Source organism: Pongo abelii, chromosome 12 (genome assembly GCF_028885655.2).
Source record: "Pongo abelii isolate AG06213 chromosome 12, NHGRI_mPonAbe1-v2.0_pri, whole genome shotgun sequence".
NCBI lineage: Eukaryota > Metazoa > Chordata > Mammalia > Primates > Hominidae > Pongo > Pongo abelii.
The window spans coordinates 84,022,611-84,038,746 of NC_071997.2; the positions used below are offsets into that span (position 1 = coordinate 84,022,611).

The following is a 16,136-nucleotide window of genomic DNA, read 5'->3' on the forward strand; positions in this document are numbered from 1 at the left end:
ACTCTTACCCAAATATCACAGAGTTCTGCTTCTGCCATGTCAGCATGAGGAGCTCTGTGGAGCTGCTTGCCCTCTGCAAAACTGGTAAAATTTGCAAAAAGGACAATCACTTAAAGTCTCTGGAGACGGTTCTAAGGGCAACACAGGACATGATTTACTCAAGAAAATCTGTAACAACTCAGTAACAACAGTGAGAGTCTATGGTATTTAAACCAAGAATCACTACCTCCCTCCCACAGCTCAGGGAGACAGAAACTCCATTCCCAATAGGTATAGCCAAGAACACAGGACTTCCTCTCTCCCAACTCCTAAAGAGGTCTGGATTTCTCCTCTTGCTCCCAGCTACCTGTTGCTGAAGCTGAATTCTGAGCAAGTGTGGACAGAGGCGGGGAACGTTCTCCTTCTTTCACCCAGCCCCTACTCTTAAGATGGAGGCTCTACCTTGGGCATGGTGCTGCCAAGAAAAGTGGGGCCCTGATCACCCTTGCCCCAGCTCATCAACAGGAGTTCCACCCTGAAAGAGACCGGGGGCTGCGGCCTACCCCCTCCACTAAGTGCTCAGTTTCTAACAAGGGGGTGTCACTTAGAGAAAAGCATGACCACTGTCCCTAGCCCACAGAGATTTAGCCCAGGAGATAAGCAAGCCTTAAAACAAGAGCTCTTAATCTCTTCTTAAGGAACTGACTTAATTTGTAATACAGTGTGGAGAAGTTCAAGCCTAAGGGTATACTCTAAAAAATTATGGCCGTGGTAAAAGCAATGAAGAAGAAATTGGTAGATTAGCGATATAAGTTAAACTGTGGGCTGCCTGGTTTACCAGAGAGAACAGGAAACAGAAACAGCTAAGAAGAGCCCTCCTGGGGTCAGAATGAAGCCCAAACACTGATCTCAAAACACTCTACCTGCTAGGTGTACACTAGGTCTATAACTATACCTGTAAAAGAGCCCAAACTGAATTGATTCTCTGAATAGACAATTGACGCCCCACGACATTTTGAAAATGAGAGCAATCAATCAGCAATCAGCAGAGCTTAAACCTGGGTGTGATCAGGGAAAGAGACAGTGAAGGAGAGCCCTGCCACCATCGTCATCCCAGGGTGACTGTGTGCATGCCCAAGGCTGAATCCTTGAGAAGCAACATCATGGCACAAAACTTATATGCTAAAAACTAGAAGATGTGTTTAAAGAAATTAAAGAGCTACATAAATGGAAAAACATACTATGTTCATGAATCAGATGACTAAGCTTAGATGGCAATACTCCCTGTATTAATTTCCTAGTGCTGCTGTAATGAAGTACCACAAACAAGGTGGCTTAAAACAACAGAAATTTATTTTCTCACAGTTCTAGAGGCCAGAAGTCCAAAATCAAGGTGTTGGCAGGGGCACACCCAAAGGCCCTAAGGGAGAATTCTTTCTTGCCTCTTCCAGCTTCTGTTGGCCCTAGGTGTTACTTGCCTGTGGCAGCATAACTCCAATCCCTGCATCTGTCTTCATATGGCTTTCCCCCTTGTGTCTCTGTCTCCAAATTCTTTGTGTCTCTGTCTCGAAATCTCTCTCTCCTTATAAGGATCCCATTCATTGGATTTAGGACTCTCTTTAATCCAGTATGACCTCATCTTAATTTGATGACATCTGCAGGCTCCTATTTCCACAGGAGATCACACATACGGGTACTGACAGTTAGAACTTCACATATTATTTTGGGGGACACAATTCAACTCACAACCCTCTCCAAAATGATCTACAAGTTCAATGCAATCCCTGTCAGAATCCCAACTGACTTCTTTGTAGACATCAACACAAGCTGATTCTAAAATTCATACGGGATTGCAAGGGACCTCATATAACCAAAACAATCTTGAAAAAAAAAAAACAAAGTAAGAGGGCTCACGCTTCCTGATCTCAAAATTTGCTATAAAGCAACAATCATCAAGATATTATGGTACTGGTATAGGACAGATCAATGAAATAGACCTGAGAATCCAGAAATAAATCCATATATCTACAGTCAACTGATTCTCCACAAGGGTACCCAGACCATTCAATAAGGAAAGAATAGGCTTTTCAGCAAATGGTGCAGGGACAACTGCATAGGCACAGGCACCATATACAAAAATTAAAATGAGGTTGGGCGTGGTGGCTCATGCCTGTAATCCCAGCATTTTGGGAGGCCGAGACGGGCGGATCACCTGAGCCTAGGAGTTCGAGACCAGCCTGGCCAACATGGTGAGACCCCCATCTCTACCAAAAAATGCAAAAATTAGCCGAGTGCAGTGGCACACACCCGTAGTCCCAGCTACTCGGGAGGCTGAAGCAGGAGAATCACTTAAATCTGGGAGGCAGTTTGCAGCGAGCTGAGAGTGTGACACTGCACTCTAGCCTGGGTGACAGAGTGAGACTCTGTCTAAAAAAAACAAAAAAACAAAAATTAACTCAAAATTAATCATAAACCTAAGTGTAAGAGTTAAAACTATAAAACTCTTAGAAGAAAACATAGAGTAAGTCTTCATAACCTCAGATTTGACAGCAGATTCTTAGATATGACATCAAAAGCATCAGCAGCAACAACAACAAAAAAGAGAAATTGGACTTCATCAAAATTGAACATTTTTGTTCCTCAAAGGACACTATCAAGAAATTTAAAAGACAACCTATAAAATGGAAGAAAATATTGCAAATCATATATCCAATAAGGGACTTGTACGTATAAAACATAAAGAACTCTTACAACTCAATAATAAACAGACAACCTAACTGAAAAATGGAGAAAAGATCTCAATAAATATTTCTCCAAAGAAGATATACAAATGGCCAATAAGTACATTAAAAGATAGTCAACATCACTCGCAATCAGGAAAATGCAAGTAAAAACCACAATGAGATACCAGTTAATACCCACCAGAATGGCTAAAATCAAAAAACCAAGTAATAACAAGCACTGAAGAGGATGTGGAGAAAGTAGAACCCTCATACACTGCTAGTAGGAATGTAAAATGGTACAGCACTTTGGAAAACACTCCAGCAGCTCCTCAAACAGTTAAGCAGAGTTGCCACATGACCCAGGAATTCCATTCCTAGTTATACACCCCAAAGAAATGAAAAGAGATGTCCACAAAGAAACTTGTACATGAATGTCAAAAGCATCATTATTTGCAATAGCCAAAAGGCAGAAACAACCCAAATGTCCACTACATGACAAATGGGTAAGTAAAATGTGATACATCCATAAAATGTAATATTATTCTGCAATAAAAAGGAATTGAGTACTGATACATGCTACAACTTTTGTGAATCTTAAAAAGCATGATGCTAAGTGAAAGAAGTCAGAAAAGACCACATACTATATTATTCCATTTAAATGAAATGGGTAGAATTGGCAAATATATAGACAGAATGTAAATTACTAGGGCTTACGGGCTAGGGAGGGGTGGAACAGGGGAATAGGAGGGCAATAGCTAAAATACACAGGGTTTCTTCTTTGGGTGATAAAAATGTTCCAAAATTTACTGTAGTGACAATGCACATCCCTGTGAATATACTAAAAACCACTCAATTGTAAACTTTAATTAATACATTGTATGGTATACAAATTATACCACAATAATGCTGTTAAAAAAAAACCATAGTACCAGAAAAATTACGGCATTCTTAAAAATGTCATTTAAACTGAGGTCCATTCAGTTACCCGAAAATACTTTTTTTTTTTTTTTTGAGATGGAGTTTCGCTATTGCTGCCCAGGCTGGAGCGCAATGGCACGATCTCAGCTCACTGCATCCTCTATCTCCCAGGCTCACGCGATTCTCCTACCTCAGCCTCCCAAGTAGCTGGGATTACAGGCATGCACCACCACGCCCAGCTAATTTTGTATTTTCAGTAGAGACGAGGTTTCTCCATGTTGGTCAGGCTGGTCTCGAACTTCCAACCTCAGGTGATCTGCCCACCTCAGCCTCCCAAAGTGCTGGGATTACAGGCGTGAGCCACCACACCCGGCCCTGAAAATACTTTTTTTGAAGTTAGGCCAAAGGGGAACAAATGGCATTTTTACTACCAAAGCTCCCCTATGCTACTCGTTGGAAAGCTGCTACAAATTCTTATGATTTGCTCCTTTCCATACAAAAAAGAGGAAGGAAGGGAAGGGAATTAATATTTAATGCATGCTCAATGCCTGATATTTTACATAATTTATTTTTATTACTTATTTATTTCAGAAGCAGTGTTGCTTTGTCACCCAGGCTAGAGTGCAGTGGTGTGATCATAGCTCACTGCAGCCTTAACCTCCTTGGGTCAAGTGATCCTCCCACCTCAGCCTCCCAAGTAGCTGGGACTACAGGGAAGTGCTACCACATCTGGATAATTTTTAAATTTTTTGTAGAGACGGGGTCTCCCTGTGTTGCCCAGGGTGGTCTTGAACTCCTGACCTCAAGCAATCCTCCCACCTCAGCCTCCCAACGTGCTGGGATGACAGGTGTGAGTCACCCAGCCTGGCCAAACATTCTTAATTTAACTCAAGAATCACAACATTTAACTCCATTATATAAACAGAAAACCAGAAGTCCAGAGAGGTCAAGAGCTTTGCCCAAGGTCATAAGGGGCTAGAGAATTTGAATTCAAGTTTTCCTGACGCCAGATCCTATGCTCCTCTCACTCTACTTAGCTAAACCATCTCCCTTTTCCAGCTTCTTGTACTCTTAAGTCCTTGAAGTTGACCCCTAAGCAACAAACATACTTACTTGGCAAGGCAAGAAGAGCTATGTAAGTCTGCAGCTTCTCAAACACAGCTGTCATTTTTTTCATGTCCTGGGACAGCTCTAGATTCCTGGCTCTTAATGCAGATGTGCAAAGAGAGGATTCACATTCTTCTTCTAAACTAGGAATAGGCAGATTTTTAAGAAGTGAGCATCCCAAACGATTTTCAATTAGCTATTAGCAGCCAACCAAGTTCTCAAATAACTATATCCAAAGAGAGATATTGCAGAAAAAAGAATTTGATCTCATTTGTATGGCTCCATTTTTTTACATCATGATACATACACTGCTTGCTGCAAATATCAATGGAATAAAAGATGATTAAATGGAATAACAGATAAAGGCATATGTCCATTATCTTTCCATTCTGAGAGCAAAACATTAGAATATTTCTAATTTTCTTTTTCTTGTTTTTTTGAGACAGAGTCTCGCACCGTCGCCAGGTTGGAGTACAGTGGCACAATCTCGGCTCACTGTAACCTCTGCCTCCCAGGTTCAAGCCATTCTTGTGCCTCAGCCTCCTGAGTTGCTGGGATCACAGGCACCCACCACCACACCCGGCTAATTTTTGTACTTTCAGTAGAGACAAGGTTTCACTGTGTTGGTCAGGCTGGTCTCGAACTCCTGACCTCGGGTGATCCACCCGCCTCAGCTTCCCAAAGTGCTGGGATTACAGGCATGAACCACCATGCCCGGCCATATTTTTAAATATTCTAAATGTTAAAAATAATTAAAATATTTACAGGAAAAAATTTTCACAGACCAAATCCCTAAAGAAAATGAATTAAACAGGAACTGGTATTATTAACACTAACACCTGCGAGAGAATCTAGAAAATCTTTTCCAGTACATATAGTTTTTCCAAAGCCAAACAGATTTACAATCTAGAGGCTCAAATTTAAAAGTAAATGCTTAACATTCATAAAATGCATTTTACCATTTTTAATTTTAAATAGTTACTTGGGAAAACTTAATTACAAGGTTTTTTAAAAATGTAGTGTCTTAAGTATTCATTTTAAAATGTGGAGGTAATCAAGCAAAAAAAAAAAAAGGTTTTTAGACAAAGCCAGAAAAGGTAGCATAGGAATCATAATCATTTCCATTCTCTCCCCATTGCAACTTCTCTTCTACTTTATTTATAGCAGACAGCTTCATTCCATTCTAAGCCCATTTACTACCAAACAACAGGTCATCTTGTCAATTAAACTGGTATTTAAACCAGTGCCCCCAAAATTGCCGAAAAATATTAATAACTCATGAAGCAGGGCTGAAAGCATATGGGACAGAACATTCCAAAAGTAGAAATCTTAGCTTAAGAAATAATTCATCCAGTGTTTTAAAAAATATAATCATGGAAAAAATGAAATAGATAAAATTCATAACTCTTTCAAGTACTAAATACTTATGCAATGGTTCTTAAACAGATTCTTCTGAAACATAAGCCAAATCAAAGTTACATTCAACTTTAATGTTAAACTTCTAGAGTCGATTTTCAAAAAATCTTTAGTTATACTGAACTATAACATATAACAATCTAAAATAAAACTATTAGTTCATAATGATTAGTTTAAGCCATAATTATCTGATTCCCAATATTTCCTAATATCCCATATGCACAAATCACAGAATTTTGTTACTGAAATACCTTGTAAGGTTAGAATTAGGAAAGATGTCTCTTAATATATATTAATTTTTTAAATAATACAATTGTATATTTCTTAAACGCTAAACTTACTAATTTAGTTTTACAAGGACTTATGATATAATTACTTATATATTCTTTTCTTTTTTTTTTTTTTTAAGAGACAGGGACTCTATCACCCAGGCTGGAGTAACAGCTCACTGCAGCCTCAAACTCCTGGGCTCAAGTGATTCTTCCATCTCAGCCTCCTAGGTAGCTAGGACTACAGGCACAGGCCACCACCTCCTGCTAGTTTTCTTTTTATTTTCAGTAGAGACAGGTCTCCCTATGCTGCCCAGGCTGTTCTCGAATTCCTGGCCTCAAGTGATCTTCCCACCTCGACCTCACAAGGTATTGGGATTACAGGCATGTGCCACCATGCCTGGCCTATTTTCAGTATCTGTAAGTAATTAACCCTTATTTTTTTTGAGACGGAGTCTCACTCTGTTGCCCAGGCTGGAGTGCAGTGATGTGATCTTGGCTCACTGCAACCTCTGCCTCCCAGGTTCAAGTGATTCTCCTGCCTCAGCCTCCCAAGTAGCTGGGACTACAGGCATGCGCCAACACGCCCGGCTAATTTTTGTATTTTTAGTAGAAACAGGGTTTTGCCATGTTGGCAAGGCTGATCTGAAACTCCTGACCTCAGATGATCCACCCTCTCTGGCCTTCCAAAGTGCTGGGACTACAGGCATGAGCCACCGCACTTGGCCAACCTATTTATTTTCTAAACTTTATTTTACTGTAAAATACTATTTCTCTCATGTTCCAGTTGTATTGTTCTTTGATTTTTTTTTTTTTTTTTTTTTGAGATGGAGTCTCGCTCTGTTGCCTAGGCTGGAGTGCAATGGCACGATCTTGGCTCACTGCAACCTCCGCCTCCCAGGTTTCAGCGATTCTCCTGCCTCAGCCTCCCAAGTAGCTGGGACTATAGGGATGCACCACAACACCCGGCTAATTTTTGTATTTTTAGTAGAGACGGGGTTTCACCATGTTGGCCAGGCTGGTCTCGAACTCCTGACCTCAGGTGATCCACCCACCTCAGCCTCCCAAAGTGCTGGGATTACAGGCGTGAGCCACCGCACCCGGACTTGATTTTTTTTTAAAAAGGGCTAAATCTTAGAATGGAAAGATTTAAATGAAATAGGTGTCTTGGTAGTTGTAAACCAGAAGTATCAAAACTTACAAGCAATATTATCAAAGTTCTAATAATATGTATTATTTTTTCTGCCTTTCTAGAAATATTTAAAGTAGAATATCAAAGGTTACTAAATGACATATTCTGTAAGGGCTAGAGTAGATAAGGTTTTTAGTTTATAACAAGTCACTAACAACAAAAATAAGAAAATATACCATTTCAAAGAAACCTAAAATTTATAGATCCTAACGCAGAAGGAAACTATTATGAACAGCCATCTAGGTGTTAACTGCAAAGGGATGATAATGGTAACCACAGTACAGAACAACTGAAAATCCGTAACTGACAGACTATAATTCAACTTTCTTAAATTTAAGTTAATGCTGCTCAACCATGCTTTTCCTTTTTCACGGAAGTCCAAATTAACTGTGGAGCAGAAAAGTCAGGCAGATCACAAGAGGCACATGTTAATATTTTATTAACGCCAGCCCAGATCAGGTTACACCCACAATTCCCCAAGTTCCCTGGCCTCCGGGGGTAACTACCTTTTTAACTGATAGGGAAGAATCTTCCTAAGAAAACATATGTAGGAGGTTAAGTGTTCTGAAAAAGTTTTCAATTTCACAGTTGTCTCCTGGAAAAGAAAAATAATTTCAAGGTTAAAAGTGCTACTGGACAAAGAGGAGCTCCCAGTTTCCAGAAGTAAAACAAGGAAGAAAATTACCAAGACAGTCACAGTATCCTCAGTGATACTTTCAAATAAATGAAGCATTCCTTCCTCAAGAGGGCGGACATAGGACGCATTTTCATGAAGGTATTGTGAGAACTAAACAGGAGGGAAAAGTATTGTGAATTAAATCACTGGAAATTAACAAACATCAACACATTTCTAAACGGACCCACCAAATTATAAACCTAAATTGTAAACGTGATAATGGCTCACTGCAGCCTCAAACTCCTGTGCTCAAGTTTTGGAAACTTTTTTTTGGAAATTTGGTTTAAAAGCTAAACACAGATGCTCCCCTCTAATAGTCCCAGATGATACTCCCAAGTCCCTATCCCATTCTAAATCGAGGAACTAGAAGAGGGGTGACACAATTAATAACCAGGCATCAGAGGAAATAGGGAAGGAATACTGCATTAGAACCTAGGACCAACAGGTCAGCCTCCCTGAACACCTGCTTCTCCATAGAGGTCCCAGTATAAAAACAAACAAACAAAAAAGATTTGAAAATCAAGATTGTGTGACAAAAATTTTTGTGTTATATACCCAATTTTTAAAAAACAAGCCTATTGAGGACAGCTTATTTTTAATGTATACGATATTTGGTGCTAACAAATTCCAAGGATGTAATTATCAAAATGAGGATATAGAAACTTTTTTTTTTTTTTTTTTTTTTGAGACAGAGTCTCACTCTGTCCCCCAAACTGGAGTACAGTGGCGGGATCTTGGCTCACTGCAACCTGTGCCTCCCGGGTTCTCAAGCAATTCTCCTGCCTCAGCCTCCCAAGTAGTTGGGACTACAGATGCACACCACTACACCCAGCTAATTTTTGTATTTTTAGTGGAGACGGGGTTTCACCATGTTGGCCAGGCTGGTCTCGAACTCCTGACCTCAGGTGATCCACCCACCTCAGCCTCCCAAAGTGCTGGGATTACAGGTGTGAGGCAACATGCCCAGGTTAAAAACTTTTTATAACTGTCACTGATAACCTTAACATTTACAAGGGAATAATTCAGTATGAAGAATAGCTTCAGAAAAAAATCCTATAGGCATTTAGAAAATTCATAGGCAAAAAGATTATTTTCATTTATTAAATATCTCAATTATCTAATATTATATAATAGCTCAAATTTCAGTTTCTCAGTATAGAAATATAAGATCTCATTTTGCAGAAACGTGATCCAACTGACCCCATCCACTACAAACTACACAGACACATGGCCTTGGGTAACTTACTTAATCTCTTTGGGCTTCAATCTTTAGAGCTGTATAATATAATGCACTCTAAGCTTACAAGTCTAAAGGTCTACTTTATGATGCTATGAACAAGTTTAAACACTCCGGTCATCTTTTAACAAATGGTTTCTGAATCTCCTTCAATAATATAGACTTATTAGAAAAATCACATAGGATCTTTTATAGGCCAAAGCACCAAAGGTAAAGTAATGAGAAATACATGAATTATTCAAAGTAATGAAATGTCTCAAACAAATTAAGATTAATATATTTAATTCTCACTATATGGGTATAACATGGCAACAAGCTAAAATAAAATTCCAATAATGGACAAAGAACCAGTATTGGATAGTATATTCTATCCAATACTGGTTAGCACATATATACGTATATATATGCTATATATATACACACACATATATATACACACATACATATACGTATATATATGCTATATATATATACACATATATACATATATATGTGTATATATATACATATATACACATATATATGTGTGTATATATATACACACATATATGTGTGTATATACATATATACACACATATATATGTGCATATATATACACACACACACTATTCAAATATATTGATATGGTTTGGCTGTGTCCCCACCCAAATCTCAGCCTGAATTGTATCTCCTAGAATTCCTACATGTTGTGGGAGGTGTCCAGGGGGAGGTAATTGAATCATGGGGGCCAGTCTTTCCTGGGCTAGTCTCATGATAGTCAATAAGTCTCACAAGATCTGACAGGTTTATCAGGGGTTTCCGCTTTTGCTGCTTGCTCATTTTTCTCTTGCCGCCACCATGGAAAAAGTGTCTTTTGCCTCCCGCCATGATTCTGAGGCCTCCCCAGCCATGTGGAACTGTAAGTCCAATTAAATCTCTTTTTCTTCCCAGTCTCAGATACGTCCTTCAAGTCTTTATCAGCAGCGTGAAGATGGACTTATATATATACACATACATACATACACACACACACACATATATATACACACACACACATACATTATTTTTCTTGAGACAGGGTCTCACTCTGTTGCCCAAGCTGGAATGAAGTGGCACAATCTTGGTTCACTGCAACCTCTGCCTCCTGGGCTCAAGGGATCCTTCCACCTCAGCCCACCAAGTAGCTGGGACTACAGGTACAAGCCACCACACCTGGCTAATTTTTGTTTTTTTTGGTAGAGACGGGGTTTCACCATGTTGCCCAGGCTGGTCTTGAACTCCTGAAGTCAAGCGATCCACCCGCCTCAGCCTCCCAAAGTACTAGGATTACAGGTGTGAGCTACTGTGTCTGGTCAGAAAATATTTTTTAATATTACAGGAAGTATAAAAGAAAGCATAACTACATTAAAATGTTGCAGTACTGTCTTCCCTATCCAGGTCTTCTGAAAGCTTTTTCCCACAGTGATATTAAAGAACATTTCAAAGGCCCAATGTTTAATTTTTACAAACTTCAATAGATGTGTAGAGTCAGACCAAAATTGATGAAAGCCAAGCACCTAATGATGGCTTCCTATGTGTAAGACGTAACGATGATGATCCTAAGAGCTAATCTTTATTGGGTGCTAGTACTACATGCCACGCACTGTTTTTAGTGCTTTACATGTATTATCTTATTGAATCCTCAAATACGCTTACCTGTGAGGTAGGTATTCTATCTCCCATTTTAAAGATGAGAAAACGGAAGCACAGAGAGAGTAAGTATATTTCCCAAGAGGTCATAACTGAGAAAGTGGCAGAAATGAACTGGGAACCCAGGAAGTCTAACTCCTGAGTCCAAGTCTTTGCTGCACTAATAGGCACGTAGGGGACCCACAGACATAAACACTATTTAAACCCTGAAAATACTGCATGATGCACAAAAGAAGCAGGGAATAAGAATCAGGTTATGTAGGATGAATGGCATGACTCATATTTCAGACTGCCACATCATGAGGCACTTAGAGCACACATGTATAGCAATTTCCCTCAATTTCCACCCTGTGAGAGTCAGCTTCTAAGATGGTTTAATTGTCCCCACTTCCTGGTATTTTTGGTTTTGTGTACTACCCTCTCCCATTGTTTCAAGGTTGGTCTGGTCTGTGTGACCAATACGATACTGGAGAAGTGATGATGTGTGACTACCTAGGCTATGTCAAAAGGCACTGTGGCTTCTACCTTGCTCTCAGATCGCTCGCTATGAGAAATGTTAGCTGCCATTTATGAGGACACTCAAAGAGCCAGGCAATAAGAAACTGAGGTTCCCAGCCAACTACTAGCACTAACTCACCAGGTATGTAAGTCGGCCACCTGGGATGCAAATCCCCCAGCTCCAGTGACATCCTGACTGAAACCTTATGAGATCATAAGCCAGCTAACCAGCCCCTCCATTCTTGACCCGCAGCAACTGTGAGACAGTAAATGTTTGTTGTTTTAAACTACTGTTTTGGGGTAATTTATTACATAGCAATACATAGCTAATATACTCACAACATTTATTTTATCCTTTTCAGTTAAATGGAATTTTGTAAGCTACCTTAAATTGTTTTTTAGAATTAGCAAGGGAGAAAAAAGGGAAAGAAAGAAGCAAAATCCAATGGCCCAAAAAAAGCACATGGACTGAAGGAAGTGACATTTAAACCCTGTTTGAACCTCACAAACCCTGAAAATGCCCCCCAAGCTCAACTGGATAAGCAGTGTGTCTCCCACTCCATAACTCAGCAGGAAGGAAAAAGGTCAACTATACCACACAGGTTGTTTTACTCCTAAACATGCCCAGTGATGAAAGTTACACTGTGAGTACAATCAGGGAGAGAAATGCCAGCAAATTAATTTTTCCGACAATAAAATGGCACTTTTACGTCACCCCCTGATCAAAAAGCTATAGAGGCCTCAATCCTACAAACAAAGTGAAGGTCTATGTCTTAGCCTGCCCTTAGGGACCTTTTAGAAGCTGGAGCCATTGTTTCTCTTTCAACCTTACTTTCCATTCCTCCCCTTCTGAGGACTTCACATTTCAGCCAAGACAGTTTGCTCATTATTCCCTCCCCGTGCCTCACCCTGTTCCCAACCCCCACACTCCCTATGCTTTCCTGCTCCATGATTTTGTTCATGTCATTCTCTTCTGGGGGAAAAAGTGTAACCCACTTCTCTCCTCCTATTTAAACCTTGCTAATTTTTCAAGACCCATTCAAATCCCCAAAGAATCTTTCCCAGACATTACCACCTACAGTGACCTCCATTCCCTGGTGATCTCATACCACTTACTGGCCATACCACTCACTCGCTCACACTGAAGTCTTTTAAAAACTCCCCTAGGGCCAGGCACAGTGGCTTACACCTGTAATTCCAGCACTTTGGGAGGCTGAGGCGGGCAGATCACCTGAGGTCAGGAGTTCGAGACCAGCCTGGCCAACATGGCGAAACCCTGGCTCTACTAAAAATAGGAAAAAAAAAAAAAGAAAAAAAAAATTAGCCAGTGTGGTGGTGCACGCCTGTAGTCCCAGCTAGTTGGGAGGCTGAGGTGGGAGGATCACTTGAGCCCAGGAGGCGGAGGTTGCAGTGAACCAAGATCACACCGCTGCACTCCAGCCTCGGCAACAGAGCGAGACTCCACCTTAATAAAAATAAAAAAAAAAACCTCCCTGATACGGTTTGGGTCTATGTCCCCACGCAAATCTCATCTTCTAGCTCCCACAGTTCCCACATGTTATGGGAGGGACCCAGTGGGAGATGACTGAATGATGGGGGTCTTTCCCGTGCTGTTCTCACAATAGTGAATGGGTCTCATGAGATCTGATGGTTTCAAAAATGGGAGTTTCCCTCCACAAGCTCTCTTTTTGCCTGCCGCCATCCACGAAACACACGACTTGCTCCTCTTGCCTTGATTGTGAGGCCTCCCCAGCCACGTGGAGTCTAATAAACCTCTGTAAGTCTAATAAACCTCTTTCTTTTGTAAATTGCTCAGTCTCCGGTATGTCTTTATCAGCAGTGTGAAAACGGACTAATACACTTCCCTAGTATTTAATTTCTTAAGAATCTCTATTTTTGCCATATTTTATTTTGAGAGTAAAAACTATGACTTTTGGGTTTTTTCCATGTCCTTTGCAGTACTTGGATGGTACACAGAAGAGGTCTAAAAACAAATAATATCTCCCTATTTTGTTCAGGGCAAACAAAATGTATTCTGAATTAAATTTACCTTCTGATTCAACGGAGATATAGTGTCAATGGCAGAATCAACAGGAAAAATTTGAATCCTCTGTTCTGTGTAGGTATGAAAGTTTAGAAGAGCCGTCACAAGATCCTGAACAAAAGCCAGGGCCTGCCCAGCAATATCTCGCATCTTCAGCTTTAAAATGAAAAATACAACTCTCAAATTATTATCCTAAAAGAACTTTATTGAGTCTGTTCTGAAGAAAACATTTGAATCCTAGTGTGATTATTCCTTAATTTAAATTCATCTGCTCCGACTTGAATTTTAATATTCCTATCTAAGTAAATTAGAAAGCCACCAGTTTGGCAAATACACCTCCTGCACTTAACTCAGACCACTTAAGTATAAGGTCTACCAACCTACAAAAAAGTATGGCTCAAAACATTAATGCATCTCATAATTAAGCTGTAATGTTATCAGACAAGAGAGATAGCAAAAATCTGTGTTACTTATGAATGCAATAAAAAGCAAGCTACATTTGAATAAATGTATGAGAAACACGTAAAGCAACAGTTAAATGCAATGACTGAATGCACTAAACAGAGGTCCAAACACAACTAATTCTTGTTTCTGGAAAGTCTGATGTATACATAACTGAAAATAAAAACATATACTTCATCCTTTACCTGGTGTCTCCTATTGTGGAGTGGAACGTTCAGAGCGTTATACTGACTATATTCTACAAAAGAAAAATAATGTACATTAAGTCTCTCACATATACTGGAAAATAACTTAAATGCAAAATAATGAATGCTCTGAAGCAAAATCAACTTTACATAAGAATTTAAAATGATCAACAATACAGAATAATGGAATTTACATAGAATCAGTGGTTTCTCAGATAAAGTAATACTTCCCATCTTTTTTTAACTTCAGGCTTAAAAAAACCCAAACAAATCCGGTGTTTCCATTTCTAAGAAATCATTTCAAATACTGCTTTTGGGCTTATCAAGACTACTTAGAAAGGCTCATGATGTTCTTGCTGTTTTCAGTCATTCTCCCTTCTAAAATAACCCTCCACAAAGCCACCACACTAATCAGCAAAAAATACCACTGTTTTCCTGACACTACATTACCGGAAAAATCTATCACTGTCTGCCACTGTGGATCCCAATGACTCAATCCTAACTTTCCTGGATGGCATCACTATCTTTCTCAGTCTTCCTCTCTACGCTAGTCTGTTACTAACCTCCGGCAGCTTCCTCATACCTAGCCATGCCTCCTCAAACTCCTCCTTAATGAGTTGCATCTCTCCTCATCTCTACTCATCCCTTCAGCCACTCAAACCTGCCTTCTCTGTCCAGGTTCTCTGTAAGAATGACCCCAGTGCCAAAATACGATTCGGAATGTTCCTGTGGCATAGTCACCCAGTTCCCTTTTATGTCTCCATTGCTACTCACTGGGCTATACATTACCAGCTTGATCTCCCGTCCACCAACACCTCTGGACACTTCTATCAGCCATCTTTCAGCCTTGCTTGTTTTGCTTCCCAGCCTGGTCCATTGTTTCAACAACGCTTTTGCTAACACAAATCCCGAGTAAGGTCCACTACAATTTACTCTGCCTAACTCCAGGGGGCTTCAACTCTACTCAGCAATCCACAATTTCATTGCAGTGTGCCTATTTTATTTCCCATGGCATCTATCCCAAACCTTTTCTGTTTTAAGCTCCTAATACCATTCCTACTCTCCTCTCCACTACCCAATGGATAGGATGGCCTCTCCCTACTCCACCAAGAAAATCACAGCCAAAGCAAAAGAGTTCTTACACTCCCCACCCTCCACCTCGGTCTACTGCTTGCATATCTTTTCCTCAGCTAACCATCCTCCTGGGCCCTTCTGCTTCTGATCCCCTCAGGACCTTAGGACATAATCACTCCCTGCTTCTATCTTCAGTATCTCCTCATTACAAATAAAGCATTTGCTGCAGCTCATTTAACTCTTGTCTCCACAGTGAGTCTCTTCCATTACTTAATCACACGTAATTCTCTGCCCTGACTCCTGTCCCCAGTACACGCAGCCTTTTCTTTCACTTTGCCCATCTGTCAGGCTCTCATGCTTCTCCATTTCCTTCATTCCCACTGCTCAAAAAACAGCATTGCTCTGCCTATTTCCTCAGCACCCATTCACCTCAACTCCCTGTGCTGGCAATCTAGTGTCCACCTACACCCTGCACAGAAGCGCTCCTCGCAAAGTATACCAGTCCTCTTGAGGCCACAAAATCCAGTCACCAAACCCAGTCGCCTTGATGCATCACCCTCTGACCTCTCTACAGCAATGCGCAGAACTGACCTGCACCATCAGGTTGCAACTCCCTTCTCCAGCTTCTACCTCACCCCGTTTCCACAGCTCCCCTCTGCCTCCTGATCACTGGGATGGAGAACTCACC

The 16,136-nt window shown here is 40.4% G+C and overlaps 1 protein-coding gene across 5 annotated transcripts in view; it reads right to left on the bottom strand.

The window, feature by feature from the left end:
- Positions 1–16,136, bottom strand: part of PPP1R21 (protein phosphatase 1 regulatory subunit 21) — a 123,550-nt gene that overhangs the window by 84,954 nt on the left and 22,460 nt on the right. For all 5 annotated transcript variants that reach the window (XM_054548200.2, XM_054548199.2, XM_024242684.3 and 2 more), the window contains exons 8-12: positions 14,375–14,427; positions 13,734–13,883; positions 8,290–8,391; positions 8,111–8,199; positions 4,734–4,870 (exon numbers count right to left, since the gene is read on the bottom strand). In XM_054548200.2, coding sequence (XP_054404175.2) covers positions 4,734–4,870; positions 8,111–8,199; positions 8,290–8,391; positions 13,734–13,883; positions 14,375–14,427 — 531 coding nt within the window. The remainder of the gene's footprint in view (positions 1–4,733; positions 4,871–8,110; positions 8,200–8,289; positions 8,392–13,733; positions 13,884–14,374; positions 14,428–16,136) is intronic.